Source organism: Ictidomys tridecemlineatus, chromosome 11, assembly GCF_052094955.1.
Source record: "Ictidomys tridecemlineatus isolate mIctTri1 chromosome 11, mIctTri1.hap1, whole genome shotgun sequence".
Lineage (NCBI taxonomy): Eukaryota > Metazoa > Chordata > Mammalia > Rodentia > Sciuridae > Ictidomys > Ictidomys tridecemlineatus.
The window spans coordinates 67669113-67694680 of NC_135487.1; the positions used below are offsets into that span (position 1 = coordinate 67669113).

The 25568-nt window shown below is 39.6% G+C and overlaps 1 protein-coding gene across 2 annotated transcripts in view; it reads right to left on the minus strand.

The window, feature by feature from the left end:
- Window positions 1-13641: 13641 nt before the first annotated feature.
- The window catches only part of LOC101966455 (uricase), a 31238-nt gene continuing 19311 nt past the window's right edge, over window positions 13642-25568 (minus strand). For both annotated transcript variants that reach the window (XM_021732240.3, XM_078026608.1), the window contains 4 exons: window positions 19767-19953; window positions 18182-18305; window positions 16182-16265; window positions 13642-14157 (listed from right to left, as the gene is read on the minus strand). In XM_021732240.3, coding sequence (XP_021587915.2) covers window positions 14083-14157; window positions 16182-16265; window positions 18182-18305; window positions 19767-19953 — 470 coding nt within the window. In that variant the 3' untranslated portion in view covers window positions 13642-14082. The remainder of the gene's footprint in view (window positions 14158-16181; window positions 16266-18181; window positions 18306-19766; window positions 19954-25568) is intronic.

The following is a 25568-nucleotide window of genomic DNA, read 5'->3' on the forward strand; positions in this document are numbered from 1 at the left end:
TTTCTAGTGTATCCTTTGATTTCTTCTGTCTGGTTACTTCTTTAGAGATTAAAGATTAAAGTCTCTTCAAAACCATAGAATGAAAATTAAGCCTTAAAAATGCTTAGCTATAAAAAATACATGGATCTATAAGTGAATTTGTCTTTTTTATAAACTGAATCATCCAAGTAGATCTCATTCCTTCTCTTACCCACCCCCAACAATCAATTTTAGCTATCAAAATTAACCAAAGATTTTTTTATTTGCCTTCCAGAGTCATGATTATTTTCTTTAAATATTTTTTTTAGTTGTCAATGGACCTTTATTTTATTTATTTATATATGGTGCTAAGGATCGAACCCAGTGCTTCACACATGCTAGGTAAGTGCTGTACCACTGAGCCACAACCCCAGCCCTGATTATTTTCTTTAATTCTGATAAAAGCAAGAGACTTTCTCTCCAGGCAGAATTTCATATTCCCACATATTAAATCTTTACAGAGAATTGATGGACTCTCTGGGTTGCTCTCTTCTTCCTCCTCAAGAGTTCCTATTTTAGAGCATCATAATTCAATGTCCTGTAGAAATAGTTTCTCCAAAGAACAAAAAAATCGGAAGGTGAGAATAAAAAGACATAGGAAATAGTATAGATAGTGAGTGGGTTCAAAAAGACACTCCAAATTACTCCAATTAGGAAGTTTATGAAGTGTCTAAAACTTAAGTAACACTTTGTTTTGAACTGTAAATGGGAAAGGTGGTTACAAAAGAAACATTATCTATCCCCAGATTCCCAGAGTCTTTCCAAGGCAGCAAACACAGAACAAATCAAAGGCAAAATCAGTTAGGTGCTGTGAGAAGTGACAGGCACAAAAGAGGACAGCAGCAACTTCTGAAGACCAAGTAAGAAGACAAGGAGAAGGAGGCTGGAATGAAGGACTTCATTCATACTTTTATAAAAGGAGTTTCCCATGGTGAAGTGATGATGATACTTGACCTCTCTCTAACTCAAAAAGCAAGCAGGAGGAATGACCAAGCCCTGCTTCTGTGCATCTACCTGCTACCTTTATATTAGTTTGCAGTAGCTCTGGCTGTAAGTAATAAATCAGCTTTGTCTGTAAGTAAGTCAGAGTTCAAATGCCATACCACCCTTTCCTAACTTCCAAAAGTGTAGCATCTTTGGTCCTTAAGGAGACATGCTGTAAACTTGCCAAGTAGTGTGTGTGTATCCCCACTAGGTAATGTAAATAAGATGTCATCTTCTCTCTTACATAAATGTCCAGATAAGAGGTATCAAAGATGGTATGGACCTCTATGATATTAGGAACACAGGCTTCTGCTGACTGTGTGCTCCATTCATGCATTAACATCCATTCCCAGAATTATTCCACAGACCAAAATGAATGCTTCAGCCATAGACATTGTCACATGAATTCCAATCAAGAATAAGAAGGGGGAAAAAAACAGATCTTCTTTGTTTAAGGGCACTTCCAAGAAATCATACAAACCACTTCTTCCTGTCTTACTGACCAGAATTCAATCTCATTGCCATACTTGAGCTACAAGGGAAGCTTGATATATTTCTTTATTTCTTTGACTTGGAAACCATTGACTCAACTAAAATTCCAAGTTTCTTTATTCTGATCTTAAACTGAAATAAATGTGGCCTAAACCAGCCTCTGTACATGAGTGATAAAATTTGGCCCCAAGCAGTCTCCATATATAGTAAACTACAACCTAGCTTGATATACAAGCAAATTACAACTTAACCCGAGTATATACCATTGTAACTAAGCAACCAAGGCTCAGTCAATTACAGCAGCCAGCCTCTCAGCCAGTCCCAAACTGAAGTTTGCCAGATTATGCCCAAATAAGGTAAACACCAAATTCCATTAATTGGATAATCTGTATGCCATTTCCTATCTCTCTGGTTATAAAAAGAGTTCACCACATTGTAAGAAGAGGCATTCTAAGCCATTTTTGGTCTGTAATGTTACCCAGTTCTGGAAACTACTTCTTGTGCCAGCAAATTTTAATAAATGTAACAGGTCTCAGTTTTTCCCCTTTTAACACTGAAGATAAGGGAAAAGGGATATTTAGGAACAATTCAGAGTTATCACTGTCAGTGGACTACTAAGCACTCAGAGCACATAATGCTGAAAGCGTGTCTTAAACTGTATTTTTCTCCAGATTAAACATGGGTTCCATTAACTCAAACTTCAGACCTGGATTTCTCTCTCTGTTTTTGTTGGAGGGGAAAAGGGAAATAATTGAAAAGCCACAGAAAAGTGTAAGATCGTTGCTCAGCCTCATGACAGCTTTTAGTGTAAAATCAGCAAATTAAAGATTGTCTGCCTTTCTTACACTCAGGAATAAGGCCTACAGCAGGCAGTCTGAGAGCCTTGGCAATGAGGAAGGTGCTTCCATCCCCCTCTATCCAGGGCGAGAGCAGTATAATCAAGACAGGCCACAGAGAGAAGCTTGAGATTCTGCAGGTAGGCAGCCTTTGTCTCCAGATGGCTGTGAAAGCAAGTTGCATGCTTCCTTTTCAGATCACATTGGATTTCTATTAATGTGATCTTGTCTGTAGCTGGTAGCAAATACATGTGCTAGATACCCCGATCTGGACATTTATATAAGAGAGAAGATGACATCTATCTTGTTTACATTACCTAGTGGGGGATCACTTCATGAATGTGAGTGGGAAAGAACATACTCAGATGCCAGTATATATTACGGCAAAGGTTTATGTGAGAACTGATTAATGTTGAATTTGATTATTATTAACCTAAGAGGCAGACAGAATTTCAGAACCAGAAAGCATTTAAAAAAGTACCTGCTCCTACACTTTCCCTCCCAACGCTACATTTGAACTTTGGATTCTGACCCTATGTATGAAATTTAATGAATTGATTTAAAAGCTAAGCCACAAACTGGCCACTCTTCAGTGGAATCTAAACCAACATGTTTTCCTTTGACCAATGCAGTATTTGTGTGCTTTCTACTCGACATTTACACACTTCTAAGGAAACTGAAATTTCCATTTAATTAGTGTCTTCCATTCTCTAATGCTCACAACCAGCAGCTTAATACTTTTATAGTAACTGTCAGTGCTCTAAAGACATTTAAGTTTTAGAAACTCCCCTTCCCCTGCCCAATCTAAAGCAAAAAACACAGAGAGCATCCTCAGAGTAAGTTAATCCAGGAACTGGAGACTGCAAGTAGATTTAATTGAAATGAGCTGGCTTATTGCATCAAAATGTATAACAGATTTGAGCATCATTCGTGGTATTTAGTGGACATAATGATGAATGTGAAGCAAAAGAGGCCAATCGGTGGTAGTGTCTTCATTCTATTCTCAACAAATATATCCTACATGAATATAGAATTTTGTCCCTTTGAAATTAGCATATCCTGTCAGGGACACACATTGTCCTTTGATTGTATTAGTGACATATATCTTTAGGGAATTTAATTTGCAGAAATCTAATGACCCAGAGTTGCCCAATCACTCCCATATTTGGAAGCCAAATGCAAAAAGTACTTACTGGTGGTGATTCATCTGCCTTTGACAATCCTTGCAAATGGGATCTGCAGGGGTCAGGTCTGGGCCCAGAGCCATTAAGTGTTTTCGGTAATGATTTGGAGGATGAAGTTAAATGTTCAAAGAGCTGACTGCTGCAGGACAGATACGCCTCTTAGGAGAAAACTTGTTAATTCTGCTTCTAAACCAGGAACAGAAGCCACGGGAAGGAGAGGGGAGCGCACTGGGTGCATTAATGAACAGCTCATTAGTCTTGTGCTGTAGCTCCATAGGCAATTAAGTAGTCTGGGTACCATTTCTGGCCCATAGTGGCAGCATTAAGTAGAGAGAAAGAGATTGCAATGGTCCCATCCAGGTTCATTTTGTGACTGTGGCTGTTGTGTGTTTTAGAATCACTTGGAGGTAGTGAGCCTGGAGGGAGTGTGGTGTGCAGCCTAGCACTGGTGCCCAGCAGTGGAAGGTCGTGCATGTGAAGTGAGAAGAGTTTTGGGCTTTCCCCAAGCAGGCAGTGAAGCTGATGGGTCTTCACCTCAGTTAGGTCATGGTAGTCCTGTCTGCAGTTGTCTTTAAAGAGAAATCAGGAAAGCTGGGGATGTTAGGCCATCTCCAAATAGAAAACAGGCCCCCTTCCTTCAAATCAGAATGCAGAGAGCCTCCTTAGTTCCTGAATTAACTCTATCATAGCAGAGGAGGAAGTAAGGTCGGTGAGTATAGGTTAAAATAATCCTGAATATACCTACTACCTGTCGGGGAGGCTGTGGCAAAGGTAGCCAGATCTCCATGGAATCAGATAAGAGGAAAGGTGCAGTGAGATGGTTTGTGCTATCATCCAGACACCACCCAAGGGGCATCCCTAGTCACCAGCATTAGAGACCATAAGCTTTCAGACAAGTGAGGTGAAACAACTATGGCCAGTCTGGCCACCGGGGCCTCTGGCTCTGACATCTGTAGGCTGTATCTATGGCAAAGTGTTCCAAGTTAAATATCTTCTTTCTGAATCAAAGGCAGCAGAGTCATTCAGTAAATTGTGTTTCATATCCATTTTCAGTGGGTTACATTGCTATTTTTATATGCAGGGAAATAACTACTTGAAAATGGTACTATAGAACTCATCGGATTATAAACATAATTTGAGAAAGTCAGGGAAACTCTTCAAGCAGTAGCAGCTCCTGCCTTTGAGAATCAGCGCTGGGTGGCATTCTCTCTTTCCCACCTGAACACAGTGACTCGGGAGGCTGACACCACAAGCAGAGGTGAGAACACTGGGCTCCTGCCATGGAGACCTGAGCTGGAATGCAGCCCCACCACAGACCTGACATAGGAACCCGTTAAGTTGTGTGGCTCCTGTTCACCTCCAGGACTTCTTCTATTCTTTTTGCAGATACAGAGACAAGGCAGATCACTACTAGCCCAATAAAAATATCATGTGAACCACAGACATTTATATTTAAAATTTTCTAGTAGTCACAGTAAAAAAAAGAAAGAAAGAGCCCAGCAGCACTGTAAGCTGAGGCAGGAGGATTGCAAGTTTGAGGCCAGCCTCAGCAATTTAACAAGACCCTAAGCTACTTAAAAAAGGGCTAGACAGATGGGCACCGTGGCACATACCAGTACTCTCACTGTCACAGGAGGCTGAGGCAGGTTTTAGTAAGAACCTGTCTCAAAATGTTAAAAAATAAAGAAAAGACTAGGGATATGGGCTCAGTGGTTCAGCACCCCTGGGTTCAATCCCTGGTACCAAAAAAAAGGCGGGGGTGGGGGGGTGGAGCAGGGGGCTAGGGATGTACCTCAGTGGTAAAGTACCTCTGAGTTCAATCCCTAGTGCTAAAATAAAAGAAAGAGGATCAGAAGAAATCTTTCTGACAATATTGTTTTATGCCCACATATAAAATATTATAATTTTAATATAAAATCAATGTAAAAAATGTTAATGATAGACTTCACAATTTCTTTTAAAATTTATCTTTGAAACCCAGTCTGCATTTTATACCTATAGCACATGTCAATCAGGACAGCATAGCCCAAGTGTATCACTTAGGATTAATTTCAGCTGAAAACAAAGATAACAGAAGATAGAACTTCTTGATTGTTTATATGAGGTCTGAAGGTAAGCAGTCCAGAGCTGGATGCCTGCTCCATCATGCTTGGGTCCCAGCCTTCTCAATGAGTTTCTCTGTTACCCTCAATACATAGCTTCCTGTGTGGCTCAGTGAATCCATCCAAGAACTATGTATGGACCGAACTGGCATCGCACCCAGTGAATAGGAAAAATCTGGTGTCAGGGAACTTCCAGTGGCAATCCTACTGGTAAAGACATCCCAGATACATGTGAATTTCTATTCAGCCCTGCCAGGTCCCACACAACACAGGAGAGAGAATGACCTCCTGTAGCCACACAGCCTCTCAGAGATGGGTGTAGCCTGCCAAAATGCCAATCAACCTATTGACTCCAGACATCGTGAAATAAGAATCTGTCCCTGAAACTTTATCTCTGCCTTTGATGTACCCCCTTGAATAAACCACCGGATCCATTTTATAATTGTTCAGGTCCAGTTTCTGTGTGGGATGGACCTATCAGGTACTTCAGGCTTCTGAAAATTATAATTCTGACTTTGTCTTATTTCTTCACTAATTATTTCAGGCTTTATTTCCTCAAATGGCTTATTCCCTCCTGAACAGGAAAAATTACCCTGGCAAGGCACTGACCACCTTGTGGTAGCTCAGGATGGCACCCTGAACTTCAGTTATCACAGCTATATTCCAACCAAGAAGAGGTAGAGAAGCACACTTCTTATGACAGTATTTCCACTAACATCCCTTTAACAAGAACTTAGTCATTTGGTGACACTTAGCTGCAAGGAGATTGGGAGCTTTTTATCTCAGGCAGCCCAATGTCCAGATGAACAAGGGCAGGAGAATGCATATACTGAAAAAGCTGTCAGTCTTTCTATAATACCAACCTCATACGGCTGGTAGGGAATTGAATGAGAGTGCATGGTACAATCACTGGTATTACATAAAAAGAGCAATGAAGTATAGTTTTAAACCATCTCATTCACAATACTAAAAAAATGCTTGGAAATCAATCTAACACAAGAGGTTAAGGAACTCCACAATGAAAACTATAGAACACTAAAGAAAGAAATAGAGAAAAGCCTTAGAAAATGGAAAGACTTCCCATGTTCTTGGATAGGCAGAATTAATATTATCAGAATGACTATACTATCAAAAGCACTACAGATTCAAAGCAATCCCCATCAAAATTCCAATGACATTCTTCATAGACATAGAAAAAGCAGTCATGAAATTCATCTAGAAAAATAAGAGGCCCAGAATAGCCAAAGCAATCCTTAGCAAGAAAAGCAAAATAGGAGGCATCACAATCCAGACATTGAATTATACTACAGAGCTATAGTAACAAAAATAGCATGGTATAGACACCACAACAGGCAAGAAGACCAATGGAACAGAATAGAAGACACTGACAAACCCACAAAAATACAGTTGTCTCATACTAGACAAAGTTGCCAAAAATATATATTGCAGAAAAGATAACCTCTTCAACAAAGGGTGCTGGGAAAACTGGAAATACATATATAGCAAAATGAAATTTAACTCCTATCTCTCACCCTGCACAAAATTCAAAGTGAATCAAAGACCTAGGAATTAGAACAGAAAACCTGCACATATTAGAAGAAAATGTATGCACAACACTCCAACATATGCTCAGAAACTGACTTCCTTAACAAAACTCCTGAAGTGCAAGAAGTAAAATAAAAAATAAATAGGGTGGTATTAAATCAAAAACCTTCTTCAGAGCAAAGGAAACAAGAATGTGAAGAGGGAACCTACAAAATGGGAGAAAATCTTTGCCAACCGCACCTCAGAACATTAATTTCTAGGATATATAAAGAACTCAAAAAACTTAACACCACAAAAACAACCAACTAATCAAAAAATAGGCAAAGGAACCGAACAGACACTTCACAGAAGAAGAAATATAAATGGTCAACACATATTTGAAAAAATGTTCAACATCTCTAGCAATTAGAGAAATGCAAATTGAAAGTACACTGAGATTTCATCTCACTATAGTTCAGGATGGCAATTATCAAGACTATTAATAAAAATAAATGTTGATGAGGATGTGGGGGAAAGGTACACTAATACATTACTGGTGGGATTGCAAATTGGTACAATCACTATGGAAAAGAGGTAAGGAGATTCCTCAAAAAACTAAGACTGGAACCACCATTTGACCCAGCTATCCCACTCAGTTTATATACAAAAGACTTAAAATCAGCATACTACAGTGACACAGCCACATCAATGTTTATAGCAGCCCAATTCACAATAGCTAAGCTATGGAACCAAACTGTATGCCCTTTAATGGATGGACCTGGAGATTATCATGCTAAGTGAAATAAACCAGTCCCCAAAACCAAAGGCTGAATGTTTTCATTGATATGGGGAAGCTAACAACAAAGGAGGAGAGGGAAAGAATAGATACTCAGTAGATGAGACAAAGGGAAATGAAGGGAAGGGAGAAGGAATGGGAAAAGGGAAGATAGTGGAATGAACCTAAAATAATTTTCTTGTGTACTTATATGAATACACCAAGAAGAATAAGATATATTCCATGCTTGTATAATTTTATCCAAATGAATTCTACTGTCAGGTATAACTAAAAAGAAACACTAAAAATGTGGCTTTAATTTGGTCAACCTATGCTATGTGCATGTATGAATATAGCACAATTCACTCTAATTTTATATGTTACTATAATGCACAATTTTAAAATAAATAAAAATAAACCAATAAATAGAAGGAAAACCACTAGAGTAGAGGAAGAGGGTTGGGGGACAAGGAAAAGAAAGTATCAGGGATTGAAATGAATAAAACTATCTTATATGTTTCTATGAATATGTCAAAATGAACTCCATAGTTATGTATAATTATAAAGCACTAATAAATATCAAATTTTAAATGTTTATTACTATGATCTCATTCCACTTCAAGTCTGGTGCAGTCACAAATTAACAAGTGTATGCTGAACCCAGACACTGCTTATCTGATGCATGCTCATATTGCTAAAAATAAAATAGCACTGATTCCTTAGGTCCTTCACTATCAGGTAGTTCTAGGAATGGAACCACCATTTGACCCAACTATCCCACTCAGTTTATATACAAAAGACTTAAAATCAGCATACTATTTTATCTTCATAAAGGCACAAAAATCAAACTAAAATAAAATTTTAAAAAACCTTACTCTATTTAAGCCCCTTAAAAAATTGTTATGCTGAGTTAAAATAAATATGCTGAAAAAAAATACATGTAAGTTTTTATTGGCCCCTAAAGACCTAAAGAAGTTAGTTTGAGGCACTGGTGAATTCTAAATGAATATTCAACGGCATTCAAAGTGGTTTTGTGAAACTAAGGACGGGAAGATTGTGATACCTTTGTGATTTTAATGAAGATGGGTATGGGTCAATAACAGACAGCAAAAAAAAAAATTAAAGTTTTTAGCAAAGTCTGAGTGGAGTTGCATTCATTAATTTAAGGTTGACAGCCAGTTAGGCAGTCTGCTTAATTATCTATTTGGGCTGATTTCTATAATGAATTTTTAATGCTGAGGTGATTTCTCCCAGCCACCAGAGTGTAGATTGTTCATACACCTTCTGTGTGGTGAGTATGTAGTACGTAGAGTAAATTAACACAGGCTTATTCCATACATAGTTAAGAAGGAAAACTGGTGCTATGAATCCACAGTGGAGGAGAAAGGACGTTCCAGAGTAGGGGTCAGAAGACCTGGGTTCTGAACAATCAGTAGTGAAGAGACAGGTAACTTGCACATGTCTCTTCATTTCTCCTCTTTAGTTGCCACCTATCTAAAATAAAACAACTAGATATTTATTTCAACTAGATGTTTATTTATGATTTTTCTAAGAATGCAATGATCTGAGTTATATGTGTCACTGCTCCCTTTCACCATTCAGTTAAAACTTATAATATTGTCATATGCTGCCATCTCATCCCCCCAATAAAAAGTTGTAAGATTTTGGTCTAATTATGGTTCTCTGCAGTGTGCTAGGAACAGGTCCATAGCCACTCTATTCTCAATACTGTCTCAATAGCCTCCAACACCCTTCCAGAATTTCTGAGAAGGGAGTCTGAGCATGTGAAAACATGAGAGGCCACTTTGCTGTAAGGAAGGAAAAAAAATAAAAGACTGAAAAAGACAAAAAAACTGAGTTTGAAACCTTTGGAAGCAGATGTATATGGTTAGAAAACTCAAAATCCATGTCTTTAGAAACAAGCTAAGTTCAAGAGCAGAGGCAGAAGTTAGGTTTTACAAAGGCTCCTACAAAGGTGAACTCAAACAGCTCAGAGTCTGAAGGAATGGCAATCTTCTTTCTCTGGACAAAGCATGAAAAAGTTAGAAAAAAAGTTCAGATTTCTGCAGTTAAAACCTACAGATGATTGAAAAAGATAAATTCTGCTTCAGCGATAAATAAGTAAAACATGTCTCAAAGATTTATTTCTAAGGGAGAGAAAAATTGGCTTCTAAACATAAAGAATGGTATGAATTTAAGCCTGACTCTAAAAAGGAAAGGAATGGAGCCAGGTACCCTGGCGCACACCTGTAATCCCAGCCGCTCAGGAAGCTGAGGCAGGAGGATTGCAAGTTCAAAGCCAGCCTAAGCAATTTAGTGAGGCCCTAAGCAACTTAGTGATATCTTGTCACAAAATAAAAAATAAAAAGGGTTGTGGGCTCAGAAGTTAAGTGCCCCTGGGTTCAATCCCTGATACAAAATAAAAAAGGAAGAAAGTAAGTAATGGTCTCTATTCTCTGAGACTGTTGCTATGAACAGTTATGGAATGAGATCATGAAAGATATGGGATGCAAGCATATGGAACAAGCCTCCAGATTCTTGGCTGCCAAAATCACAAGCCCCAAATAAAAGCCTGTGTTTTTCTCAGATACCATGCAAAGTACATGACCTTGGAATCGTGACCTTGGAATCACCTGCATTACTCTTCCATGGTGCGATAGGGTTGGGGGAAGGAGAGGGGACAGTGTTGGGAGAGCAGCTCTGCCTCCCAGGAAATTTTATCAGAATCCCTGTAGCTTTCTGGAGCAAAATTACCAAGGGTTGGATACAAATTACCTTGTAGATGCTTACAGTTCAGGCCTGCCAGAGCCAAAAGGAGCAGGTAAAACCCAAAGCTCATTTTCAGCTCACAGTTTAAAACTCTAACCACAAGAAAACATTCACACACCAAAAAAACAAACAAACAAACCTGGTTTTTGACAGTTTGACAGAGATCGACATTCCCTCCACACATATGGGACATAACATCCTATAACTCACCTGTAATCTATTGTAGTAAGTATAATAAGAGTTCAGGAGAAGCAAAATTGCATATATGTATGAAATAGGCCATAATTTCTAAGGATTATGCTCAAATATAGGCTTCTTTCCTGATAATAAAAAATAGTGTTTATAAAACAAGGAAATGTCAAATAAGAGAGGCCTAATTCAGTTTTTGGTTGTTTGTGGTTTTTTTTTTTTTTTAAGAAAAGTCATGCTAGACTCTTTCCTCTAGAACAGAATTATCAAATTAGCAGAGGAATAAAATGTACCAGCCATTTGGCCATGAAAGTTACATGATGTAGAAGCACATTTTGCAACATGAGTATTCAATGCAGCCCAAACTGGCCTTATCAAATCATTTCATCTTTCTTATCCTATGTTCTTTCCAAGCAGGCCCTAGCTTGTGAATGGCCCCCAGCATCTGGTAGGGTTTGCTGCTTTGAAGGTCACCCACCTCTTGCTGGACCCACAGAGGCCAATGATGACTTCCTATTTGAGTATAGTAATAATTAAAAGAAAACAGGATATTTATTATATCCAACAAACACAGAGAAATTTCTGTATTTGTCACTGATACTACCATAGCTTTTTTTACAAATATTATCCCATTTAATCCTCAAAAGACCTGTGGACTATTCCTACCTGTGGACTTCTATTTTCACCTCCACTTCACAGATGAGGAACCTCATATATATAGAAAAAGCTGGAGTCAGGACTTAGTGAGTTTGTGTGATTAACTGCTACACTACTGGACGAGTGCTTCTAAAGGTCCATGTGTTACATGCTTGGTCCCCAGGGTGGTGCTATTAGGAGGTGATGAAACCTTTGAGAGATGAGCCCTAAGGGGAGGTGCTTAGATCACTGGAGGCATACTCTTTAAAGGATTGTGGGACCTGGGTCTCCTCCTCTTCTTCCCTGTTTCCTATCTATGATATGAGTGGTTTTGCTCCTTCAGGTGCTCCCACCATGATGTGCTGGTCTTGCAAGAGGCCCAAAGCAAAGGGCTACCTGATCTTGGACTGGATCCTCTAGAACCATAAGCCAAAATAAACCTTTTGGTTTTTAAGTTAATTGCTTCATGTATTTTGCTATAGTAATGAAAATTTAACTAATAAAACCATACTACCTGTAGTATGCTGATTTTAAGTCCTTTGGGTATAAACCAAAGAGTGGGATGGCTGGATCAAATGATCATTCCATTCCAAGTTTTCTGAGGAATCTCCATACTGCTTTCCAGAGTGTTGCACTGATTTGCAATCCTAGCAATGTATGAGTGGACCTTTCCCCCTACATCTCCATCAACATTTATTGTTGCTTGTATGCTTGATACTTGCCATTATCACTGGAGATGAAATCTCAGTGTAGTTTTAATTTGCATTTCTCTAATTGCTAGAGACATTGAACATTTTTTTCATATTTTACATTTTTTCATTTGATCATTTGTATTTCTTCTTCTCTGACGTGTCTGTTCAGAACTTAAAATTAGCACACTACAGTGACACAGCCACATCAGTGTTTATAGTAGCTCAATTCACAATAGCTAATCTATGGAACCAACATAGGTGCCCTTCAACAGATGAGTAGATAAGGAAAATATGGTATATATACATGATGGGATATTACTCAGCCTTAAAGAAGAATGAAATTATGGCATTTGCTAGTAAATGGATAGAAATGGAGAATATTATGCTAAGTGAAATAAGCCAAACTTTGATATAGAGATGCTACACAATAAGCATGGGGTGGAGGCTAGGGAAGAATAGAGGTACTTTGGATTCAACAGAGGGGAGTGAAGGGAGGGGAGGGGGTAAGTGGGTAGCAAAGATAGCAGGATGAATCGACATTTTGACCCCATGTGCATATTTGATTACAAGACCAGTATAATTCTACATCATGTACAATCAGATACAGAGCATCAGTGCTCTGATGATGAAAGCAATAAATGTTAATATTTGGAAGATTCAGAAAAGTACATGGTGAAAATTAAAAGTCCACTCATAATCTCATCAAGAAATCATTTCTGCTGATATATATATATATATATATATATATATACACTGCTGATATATATATATATATACACACACACACTCCATTTTTCTATATCTATATACATTCATCCATGTACTGACTAGACATTTATTAAATATGGCTCTTTGTGTCAAAGGGATGCTTATTCAAAAAAAAAACCTTATACTTATTTTAACATCTGAATGTGTACTAAGTATTCTGTAAGGATTGTAAAAGTAACAAAATCGGTACATTAAGAGGGAAGTGAAAGGAGGGGAAGGCAGGAGATGTGGGGATAAAAAAGTAGAATGAAACAGACATTATTACTTTATGTATATATGTGACTGTATGACCAATATGATTCTACAATATGTATACTCAGAAAAATGAGAAATTATATCCCATCTATGTATGATATATCAAAGTATGTAAGTATATTCCATTGTCGTGTATAACTAATTAAAACAAATAAAAAATTTAGGGGCTGGGGATGTGGCTCAAGTGGTAGAGTGCTCACCTAGCATGTGTGAGGAACTGGGTTCGATTCTCAGCACCACATAAAAATAAAATAAAGATATTGTGACCACCTAAAAACTAAAAAAAATAAAATAAATATCAAAAAAATTTTAAAAAGATCATAAAACTACTCAGAGTAGAAATAAACTACCAATGATTCTTATGCTAAAGAATTTCTAAAAATTCAAATATTCAGTTAATTGGAGTCCCCATGATGATATTTTTCAATATGCTTTTATTATATTTTCTGCATTCCCCAGAAGCATTGCTATAATGAAAACAATATTTGCTTCTTCAACTCATGCTCAAATTAATTGATGTGGCACCTCCATTAATTCATAATTATTTCATTAATGATTTGATTCTAAATCTCTAAGACAGGAAGGCACAAGACCACCAAAAAGAAATATTGATTTGTGATTGTTCTAATACTGTTCAGGGTTTTTAAAGTAAATTTTATCCACAGAGCATGTTATTATTACTAATAAGGTAATCCACAAAATGCCTTGCTGAGTCAAGTATCAGAAAAGTACAGGAGGAAAGTGAATAATTAATGTACTACATTGAAAAGTTACGTGACTAAATGACTAACACCTACAATCTACAGCATCGCAAATGAAGTAGTTTCTCAACTGAGAATGGATTCCTATACCACAAGGTCACAGCCTTGAAGACAGCTTCCTCTTGACTGTACCAGTAATTTTACCATATGGATTATCTAATGGCAGCAAGACCTGTAAGGAAAAAAAAAAAAAAAACAGAAACACACACGGTAACTTCAGAGACATCAAAATAGCCCTTTCCTTTCTATGAATTTTAAATCAACAACAAAAACAATTTGTTAAACAGTAAAATGCCCTACAGTAAAGTCACTTCAAGCATGGTATTGCTTTATTTTTTTCTGGCCTTAGTTGAGAGATGAGTCAGTTTCCCAGAAAATTAAAGAGGTTTTTTTTTTGTTTTTTTAATTTGTAATCACTGGGATATAAATGCTTCTAAAATGCATTATATGTCCCTGCTTTTAAGTAGAGTATAGTTAATACAATTTGACCTTTTCTTGATGACTCACTTTGCATATCGATCATGATCCAATGATACAATCCAGCCATGCCCTCAAGAGCATCTAAGGTCCACAGGACTGCCAGCTCAGTGCTAAGGGCTCCAGGCAGCTCTGATTTCTGAGTTCCTTTTTATTCTCACCCTGTCATTTGTCACTTTTCTTTGCTGTCCGTGGGCCTTGACTTCCTGCTTCTTGTGTGTTGCCTCCACTCTGTACACACCCAAGTGACGGTCCGAGAGTGGCTCCAGTCATCCCCAAGGTATAGTGACAACTCCTTCAGCCATTCAGATGCCTTTATACAGAGACCTGACCCAAGTAAATTGGACTTTTCGGCCTCCAGAAACCCAGCTGGGATTTAGAAGGGGGTTGTGAATCTGACTTCTCAGAGGGAGGGCGACCGAGACCTCAGCCTACAAGTAAGCCCTTAGAAGGATCAGTGCAGGGCTGAGGCTCAGGAGCACCAAAGAAACCCTCCTCTCTTTGCCTGGGATCCTGAGCTAAACTCTAGTCATGATACCTGATGCTTTTTCTGACTGGGCCCATTTGCTTTGCCTCTGGTGGATGTGACCAGGATTCCTCTCAGATCTTCCTCCAGGCCTTTGGCAGATAATCATAGGAATAACACTTTAAATCCTAACTAATGAAATTCTGGAAATCATCTTCCATTCTTTCCTCTGAGGCAAATATTTTTGCCTTTCCTTTTAGTAGAACAAACAATGCAAGGAACTAAAATTGCCCTCCCCTGCAATAGCAGGCTTGAGATCACCTCTACACATACCTAAGTGTGACCTTTGTTTTTCAATGCCATCCTCCAGCATCCACCTGCAGCTGGTTAGCAGGCCCAGAATGTGGGACCTTCTGGAGACCCTTTTATTAATCTTTATCTACCAAGAAGTATGAGTGTACAGCAGCAGAGCCATGCCAATAGATGGCCCCTTACCTATTTCACTCCCTATCATATACTAAAAGAAATGACCCAAATGCTATTTTCAGACTAATGCAATGGAGAAATTCTACCATTTTGAAAGTGGCCCATGGGGGAGAGACAGTTCTAATCTCCCAGGAACCGACCACACAGACCACCAGTCAGGACATCAGGTTGCCTAGTCAGACACACTGAGTGGTTTAACCTTCTGCCATAGCTGAAACACGTCAGGGCCAGTGCATTTTCCAAGACAAAACTTTCCTTTCAATAGATGAATTTCCTCATCTTGCCTCCTGTAATTGCAACTAGAAACACAAATACACTTTCATCTTTCCTGGGTGTATTGTGTGCTACTGAATTGACTACTTAATCAAAAGGTAGAGATGATGAAAGAAAATGAAAATAGAATCTTTTCTTCTCTTCATTGCCTCGTGATGGAGGAATAATGAAGCGGCGACCTTGTGTGGCAGTTTTCCGAGAAGCAGATCTGTTTCCTTGGGCACACTCTGTTCCTTCTTTGTCTCTTCCTCTCTGCAACTTCCCACCCTCCCCTGTAATCACTGGTCCACTTCTGGGGTACTTCAGCCTCAGGCATTGAAAGTCCCATAGTCTAAGAGGGCTCTAATCAGTGGCAACTATAAATAATTCCCCAAAGCAGCAGCTGTTAAAGAGTTTTAGTCAGTGATATTATCATCTCAAGTTTACAAAGAGGCATTAAGGTGGGGGGAGGGGATAGCAGAAATGTGCTTTAAGTATTTTTAAACTTCTCTTACCTCTTCCTTGTTGATCAGGCCCATTTTGGTCATGTCTATGTTAAAGTAGTGAATATTTGGCAAGCTGATTTCCATGTCTTCGATCTGGAATCCACAATAGCACGCATCACACTGGGCAACTGTGAGTCTCACACTCTCTGTCACTCCACTCCCCTCAGCCCCCACTAGACCTTTATACAATTTTTGGCTGTGTCCTCGAGACACCCTCTGGTGTTCCTCCACTGCCCAACTCTGTTCTCTCTGGCTAGTCCTATTATTAGATGGCGGCCCACTTCTCTCCCCTCAGTATACAAAACCTGCTTCTCTGAAAAAATGAGTACTCCTCAAGTTAGAAACCTAGGAGAACTGTTCAGCATCCAACTGGCCTCCAGGAACAGACCAGTCAACATCCTAAACTCCTCCCCATTCCATTCCCTCCCCTCCAAGCCTGTCCCCACGTGTATAAAGACTTAAAAGTTATAAATCAAGCTTAAAAATGTTAAGTGAAATATGTCTATCCTAACCTGACAAACATACTTTCATAACAACATGGAAGGCCAGGTTTTAATGTCACATCCTCCAGTGCTTTGGCGTGTCATTTCAAAACACACATGGAAAGAGCCAAATCTGCTCCTGACCACTCCACCCTTTTTCTTGGACTTGTGTGGGCAGATACTCCAGATCACATGCCAAGTCCCATCAATACCTCCTGCAAACAGCTGCCCCATTGTCCACTCTCAGGTCCAACAGTGGACACACCAATAGCACCGTGTGCCCTCTGGAGATAGGTCTCTAGAAGAGATTTTTCCCAGGTTCGGGAAGGAACCTCAGAGCTATTTGGGCAGGAAGTTTGGGAGACTGTGTGAGCCTCTGCAGAGTTTGCTGCCTTGGGTCCACCAACTCTTTACCCAACAGAAGGAGGCATAGCCAGAGGAAGGTCTGAAGTGCTGACCCGTGTGGCACAAGACCCTCTTGTCCAGGTCTAAGGGGTGTACTTCTCCTTTCCAACTCCATCATGGCTTGGCCCAGGCTGTCCTTGCATATTTCTGCAACAACATCCCAACAGGTCCCCTTGCTTGAGGCCCCATCATCCTTTTAGCTCATCATACTGCTGGCATAGTATTCTTTCTAGAGTGCACATCAGGCCACACCGCACCTGCCTTAAACCCTTCAGTGGCTCCTAAGGGCTCTCAGGATAAAGTAAAGGCTATATAAATAAGTCTACAAAGGCCCTCTTGATTAGTTTCTGTCATATATGTAGAAGGAATGATTCACATGGAGGGATTTTCAGTTCTAGCACCCTATATATTGTTGACTCTTAGTAGTAAATAATAATATTATGTTATTACTGCCATACCTACTCTGCTTCCTCACCCTAGCATAGAAGCCCAAATTACCCCTACTTGTCCCTAAAGACTGAACACATTCACATCTCCCTCTGGAAAATCTGGCTCTCCCTGTCTCCAATGCCTGAGTTAAACGCATTCTCTGTATTTCCATCATAATCTACCTTTCTATTGTATTGTGTGTTTACAGATTTTCTTTGTTCACTGAATTATCCACTTTGGGGGGGTAGGATATTGTCTAATTTATCTTTGCATCCTTTGTGTACTGCCAGAGGCATAATAACCAATAACATCAAATAAATAGATGGATTGATAGAATGAATCCCTTTTACAACTATCGTTCATTCTCTGGAACCACTAAAACACAGAGGCTCCATCTAATTATCTCATCAAGGCATTGAAGTGTCCTGAATGACTTAAATAAGTGGCAGGTTGAAAAGATTCAAAGCATTTTCAACAAAACTAAAGAACTCTATCAGTGGCCTGTGTTTTTAGGCTGAGCAGATTTTTCCATTTTTGCTCTCTTCTCACTTGCTATAACAAGCTTTTGAACAACAACAGATGTCATTTTTCATGTGTCTTCCACTTTCCTATTTTAACTCTCAACTCTTTTCTCAGAGCTGACAGGAGACACAAGTTCTCCAAATCCTCAGAATGGCAAGTGACAAAACATACCTCGGGAATCCGGCTCAGCGTGAGCACCTGGATGTCGTAGAGGGTCTTCTGGACGGAGGGTGAGTACTCGCCTTTGTCATAAGGCCCAGAAAATTTCTCCAGGATGATGTCCCGAACAGTGTCCCTGAAACACAGGGAAGGAGACTAAGGACTCTCAGGGCACCACATTATAAGAACACATTATTTAAGGAGTGACATTTCTGTGCCCCAGAAAACAATCGTATTGATGGTTTTATAAGAGATTATTCTCCCATAATGTCAAAAAACAAAACAAAACAAAACTCACTTCCTATTTCCCCACAGACATACAAACACATACACACACATACCGCTCAGCAAACACTGAATGTACTGGATTGGCACCAGGGCCTAATGGACTTTTTAAAGTAAATCTCTCACCATGTTTGAAGAACCTGTGAGGTGAACACCCAAATACTCTAACCCACTCACAGCCCTGATAGGCTGGTTCCTTGACTGTTGTTGCCTTTGGAGTTTTACTCCCTGCCAAACTTGAGCTTAAGCATTTTATGGGACATTGTCATTGACTTCTCAATGTAGCTGAAGCAGATACTACTATTCGCCCCAATTTAGAGATGATGAATCTGAGTGCAAAAGTTTGTGATCTACTCTGAGTCTTTGTCTTAAGTGAAAGACCCAGAACACTACCCTGACTTTGGCATGTTTAATCTCATGCTCTTTTCAACATAAATATAGCAGGCTCCTGCTGCCTAGAGGAGTACTTGAAATTAAAAAGGGAAAATAGAAGACTGAGGTGAAGTTGTCCTCAAGCATTTTAAAACCTATCACATAATTAAAAAAAAAAAAAACAACAGAGAAAAACTATACCAGTGGGAGGAAACTACATGGGGGAGGAGCAGATTCTGGCTCATCCTAGGGTAGAAATTTCTAACAATTCGAGCTTCAGTGAAGAAATAAGATACCTAGTTAAAAAGCAAGCCCAGGGAGTTCAGCAGCCTAATTACTCCTTGTCAAAGATATTATAATAATAATCATACCTTTACCTTTTTAAAGAACTTGCCATTTACAGAGCACTTCTCTGAATATCCTATTATTTTGCATTTAGCCTAGGTTGACCAATTGTCCCAGTTTGCCCAGGATCAAAGGATTGCCTGGGACATGGGAATTTCAGTGTTGAAACCAGGAAAGTCCCTGGCAAACTGGGAAAGATTGGTCACCCTGGTTCGGCCATCTCAGCATCACTGTGAGGCACTGAGGCTAGATATTATCTCCATGTGATGCAGTGTTTCTTAAAGTCCAGCAGCGTCAGCATCACCTGGGAGTTTATAACTAAGGCAAATTCTCAGTCTCCCCTGCAAGACCTGCAGAATCAGAACCGGTGGGGGTAGGCCTAGCGATCTTTATTTTAACAAGCCTTCAGGTAATTCTGATGCTCTCTAGAGAGACTCTGATTTAAGCAAAATACGGAAGGGATTTCTGAACAATGGGGAGATTGAGTTGAATGGCCTCTAAATTTTCCATTAAATCTAAGACTCTGAATTCTAGGCCCCTGGGAAAAGGGCAGATACTACCTGCCTGCACTTCACATCCTAACACTCAGTCATACCAAGTAGCTTCAAAGTCCACGTATCTGCTCTGGTGATAGCGCCACTTGCAGAACACTTGGGTGGCAAAGCATCTGTCCTTCACCTCAGGAAGGGTGGTGAACTGGTCCTTCAAGAATCCTTCAAATCCAGACTGGGTTGTTTTCAAGATCTTGAGGTCTTTGATTCCAGAATGAATGACTGGAGACCCTATTTCAAATAGAGAAGTAAGAGAAGATGAAGTCATAAACAGAACATTGCCTTCTTACTGACATCTAGCACCGTGGACCCGGGCCAGTAAAATGTGGCACACTGTGTTTGCACAAAGAGCTACATCTTCTGCTCATGTTTTCTGTCTTCCTGTCTCCTCAAATTGATAAGGTTTTTATGCTTTTCCTTATATCTGGATTCCATGAATCCCTGATTCTCCTGCTTTAAGAAAACTGAAAGTCTGAGAATAAACCCTCATATGGTGTTGAAAGCCACAGAAATAATTCTCAGCTATACACAAGGTGCTAGATGTCAGTAAGAAGGCAATGTTCTGTTTATGACTTCATCTTCTCTTACCTCTCTATTTGAAATAGGATCTCCAGTCATTCATTCCAGAATCAAAGACCTCAAATTATAAGTTTTAAGCTCCATCTCATTTGATGAAAAATCATGCTGAAATAAATTAATAAGCTCCTCAAGAGCAGATCTTCTCTCTAGTACTGTAACCCCTTTATGGGGAGGGGGGTAGCTCTCATGTTGACTATCTACAGTGGCTGGTGACTTGGAACACCACTAGATCCTGGTGACGTCTCAGTACCCCTGTGGTTATTAGCTCAGCAAATCCAGACAACTTCATGAATGGGTAGCAGCGTGGGCCTGGCTGAGCCTAAATTTAAACTGGGAAGATGAGGCTGTGATTCACAGGCATGGATCTGCCTAAATTGTATCCGCATAGACTATTTATTTATTTATTTATTTATTTATTTGGATGATGGAGAAGACTTTACTTTTTTGGCTGAGGTTTGTTCATGGGTACCTCGGGGGAGACAGGGGAGAGTTGAAAAAATGGAGGGGATGGTATGGCTCCCCCATCTTAACTGTCCTCTCATAAGGTGATAGGGCAGGTAGAGGGGTAACAGGCATAATCCAAGGAAACCCTTTACTTGTGTGCCAAGAAGTTACAGCTCAGGGCCCAGTTGACAGGTGGGACACAGAATTCGGGAGAGGAGTGTTTCCTTTCTCTTTCTATATGGAACCCACAAAAGTTCCAGCAGTTTTAGTGGAGCCTGAAGAGAACAGGGCAGAGCTAGAGAGGTAGCAATTGACCCAATGGGTGCAAACTTCTTCCTCAGCACACGTGAGACAAACAGCCCTTCGAGGCTGCCAGAAGGGGGGAGAGTTTGACTGCACAAGTCTAGTAGTTTAACAGTGAGGAAGCCATAAGATTAGGAAAATTCAGGAATCAACATTATCGTGACCCTTTTTGTATGCACAGACTGGTGAGGACAGTGGACCATGCACTCAGAGAAATCCCAATAGCAAAGTGCCACACCAGGATTATTAAATCCACCTCCTTTCAGTCTCTAATTTGGTCCTGAAAAATACATGTCCCTCTTGGCCTGTTTAGCCTAAAAATTAAAGGCCAGAGGTCTCAGGTATCACTACTATATGGTCTTAGTTGAAGATCAGGAATGTAACTCGATTCTCAATTTAAAGAAACCAAAGGTAGAATGTTCTCTCTGATATGTGAATGCTAACAAGGGAGGATTGGGAGGGGAAGTGTAGAAGTTCATTGGATTAGACAAAGGGGAATGGAAGGAAGGGAGGAGGGATGGAAATAGGGGGGAATGAAGCAGTTATAACTTTCCTATGCTCATATATGAATTCACATCCAAGGACATTCTTAAGCATCCATTGGTTCATATCACCTTTGTGGATTTAATCACTGCAGTTCCCCAAGGAGGTGTGGGTTTCAGAGATAGGTAAACAATGACATATTTTGATATTTTTAGTGCTATATGGGTGCACCTACCAGAAGGCACAATGACCAGAAATTAGTGGTAGATCTGATGATTAAATATGTTCTGCTTAAATAAACTGTTCTGTGCAGAGTGTTCCAGGATAATGTGGTATAACATAAAATGATAAGCGTTTCACTTTCTGAAGTTCTCATTGGGAGCTACATCTGAAGAAAGATCAAGAGAAGGATAGCAATGCTTCAACGCTTTCAGTTGGCTGGGTTTATCAGACCTAAATGTATAATGACATGGTCCCCACAGAATGCGTATTTTAAATGCGGTGAGTCTAAATATCCAACTCAAGAGAACTGAAGAAGTCATCAATAGTTATTTGTTCAATAAATGAGTGTAGCAAGATTGATGCATGTCAAGAAATAAGAGTTTCACAGCTTAGTCTTTTTCTCTTCTAGACAGTTTACTTCCCTCAATTTTTCCCTGTTTCTCTTCCTGATTCCTTTCAACTCTCACACACCATGTGGAAAGGGGAGAGGAGAGGAGGATCAATATTGGCTGAAAATGTCCTGTCTGTAGTTATCATGCCTTTGGCTGTTGCCTTTTTCAGTCTTTATCTTACTTAATCCTCAGAAGTTTAGAAAGTAGGTATTTTTATGCAGGTGATTTTTATTCATCTGCCCATAGTCACATGGCTAGAAGCTGGCAGAGGTGGAGTTTAAATTCAGCACCACATATGAGATTCCATGCTTTTCTGCCCCCTTTTTATATCACTCTCCATCTGTGCAATGTTTTCTCTTCCCTTTAACTCTTTTCCCCCATTTCTGTACTGTAAGAGGCCTTTCCAAGAGATGAAAAGGTGGCTGCCTCTCATTTTCCTATATTCTTTGAGGGCCTCTGGTCCCAGCCTGAAAATACAATTTTTGTTGATCTGAAATGGAGATTGAAGCATCCGTTTTAGAAATGGCTTCTATCTTGGAAATGCTCTTATTCCTTAAAAATTTCTGTCTTCAGGGCTGGGGATATAGCTCAGTAAGCAGGGTGCTTGTCTCGCATGCACAAGGCCCTGGGTTCAATTCCCAGCACCACAAAATAATAATAATAATAATAATAATAATAATAATAATAATAATAATAATAATAATTTGTCTTTAGCATTTGTAAATAAATAGAATCTACCTCTAGTAGTAAATCCTCCTAGAAAAAAAAATCCTATAGGAATGAAACATAGGTTTGCAATTGAGAGTGGAGTTAAAACAAGTAGTAGAAACCATGGGATGGGAATAAAAAGGTGAACAATAACCAAAGACAATCTTAACCTGCATCATCTTTTCCAATATAGCTGGCCTTGATTGTCTGCAACTGGTAATCCAATTAGACTTTGGCTTGTCCAGTGGGCTCATTCATAGAAGGATTCCTGAATGCAGCATTGCAAAGTGGTTGTGGATTCTGCAGCTTTGGGACTCAGATTTCCCTAAATTCAAATCTCAGTTTTTTCCTGGTTCTTCAACCTCCCATTTTATGAGCACTATAACCTTGAAGAAATTACCTAACCTCTTTCTACCTTATTTTTCTCACCTGTAAAATGGAGATGACAATCATACCTGTTCCCTGGAGTCGATACAATGCATATGAAGGGCTTAATAGATAGCTGCATATAGAAAGTACTCTGTAAATCATTGCGGTGATTTTGCCAAAACTGACTTTTTCTTACTGACTTCAACCAACTGTAAATGTTTCCCATGCTTTTCAAAAGCCTCACTGGGTTCTGAAAACTACTTCTCCTGTGCCATCCAGTCCACTGCCAGCCCTGAGATGAGATTTATTGATATCAGAGGAGTGTCAGTCTCCCTAGGCCACTTTAAAATGATCTACTCTTTTTTTCAAACTGGAGTCTGAAAATGGAGAAAACGGTTGCATTTGTAGTGTGTTTTGGCAACAGTTTCCCACAGCATAAAATATCTCGTGTTCCCCCAAACAATTAACTGTTGCCACAAGTTTTGGCAGAGCACAAACCATCTCCTCTGGTGCTCCCATCGTTTCATGAACAACAACAACAAAAAACTATTCTCTTCAAAGTTAAAAGAATTTTTTTTTCTTGGCACACATTAGACACACTGGATGAAATCATAGAGCTTATTTTATCTCCTCTGTTTGGCAGTGCCCCAGCTTCCAAAACACTGGTAGGGACCTGAGGCTTTCAAATTCATGGGGCCATCAACTAAAAATATGATGCCTCACACGCACTCCAAGAGATTCCAATTTAGACTAACAAGAAGTAACTCAACCAAGAAGACTGTCCTTTTCTAGGTTACTTCCGGTGAAACCACTTAATCAGCTCTTCTGTCCTCCTTTCTGCCATGGTTATGGAGTAATGCGAAAGGAAGATTTTTTCACATTTTACTTTGCTAGAACATAATCTTTTCTAGCTCTTAGTGTCCTCCTACACACTTAACAGACTGCAGTTTATCTCTTAGAGAAGCATACATCTACCCTTTAGCTCTCTAAGGGAAAGAACTCACAGCAAATTAATAGAAAATAAGCCCAATCCTTTACCTACGCATCAGGTGTCACAAAGCACAAAGCTTTACTGAGCCAAGAAAGAAAAAAAAAAAAACTGTCATGAAGAGGATAATTGCTTCCACATTTAACACCTCCAAAAAGGACACAAATAGCTAAAAGGAGGATATTTTAAAACTATATAAATCATTCTACTAGAATATTTCAAACTTGTAAAGTGCTAGAAAAAAAAGTGAAGATCAATTAAATTGCATTTGCCTTTGAGAGTCCATTTAGCTTATGCCACGTGCATGAAAGCCCCTTCCCTGTGATTCTGTATGGGGAGAGATGACATCACCTGGACAGGAGGAAGTCAGGCTTTGGTACAACTAAGAAATGATTAAGGCAGTTGTAAGACCTTGGTCTGCCAAGAACTTTCCTCATGGAGAAACTGAAGACCTTGCATCTTGATACCAGAAGGACATCAATAGGCTCCTTGGCAGAGTCCATCTCCACCCTGGTTCTCCCCTCCCCACCTGTCAAGCTTGTCACCTCTTAAATCTGTTCTCCTGGACTTTGATTTCATCAGCCCCCTGCCATAACACCGCCCCTTCACATCAATTAACCATGTGTTGCTATTTTTTTTTCTTTACTACTAGAAGACAGTATCTCTTACTTGAGATCCCTACTCCATCTTCCATTTCTCTATTTAGCTATGCTTTAGCTGAATTTTTATAATTAGTGTCAGAATAGGAGAAATGTGATGCATAAAGAATTATGAATTCTGAGACAAACAGTGCAGAGGTTTCAGGCTGATTAAGTTCATTAGTGACTCAACCACCCCAGTGATGTCAAAGCTCAGCTAAGCTTGTAGTTCCAACAGAGACACTGCGAGAAAGTCGAAGATCCAGATTCTGTATGACACCTCACCCAACAGACTGCATCACATCTGCAGAGCCCAGCTCCCCTCTCAAGATTGGGAAAGTCACCAACACAAGAGCAGCCCTCAGCTGTTCAGGTCAACAAATTTCTTCCTCTCGTCAGGAGTTACTCAATGAACCAGAAGACTTTGGAATACCTAAAAATACAGCTCAATGACATGGCTTTCAAGATTCTCTAGGAGGAAATCATGTAATGAGAGGCTTAGAGCAATTCCCAAGGCCTAAAATGGCTCCAGAGACTCAGTAGGCTTTCTACAACTATTTGATCGTTGATAGACAGCAGTGAACCCCTTCTATCAGAAGAAGCCCAGTGACATATCCTGCTGGGAAAAAAATCCCTTTTGGGAGTTGAATAGTGGAATGAGTGACTAAGTGCGTGTGTTTGAGGGGGAAGAATTCTCATGATCTAGTCAGCCCCCCATAA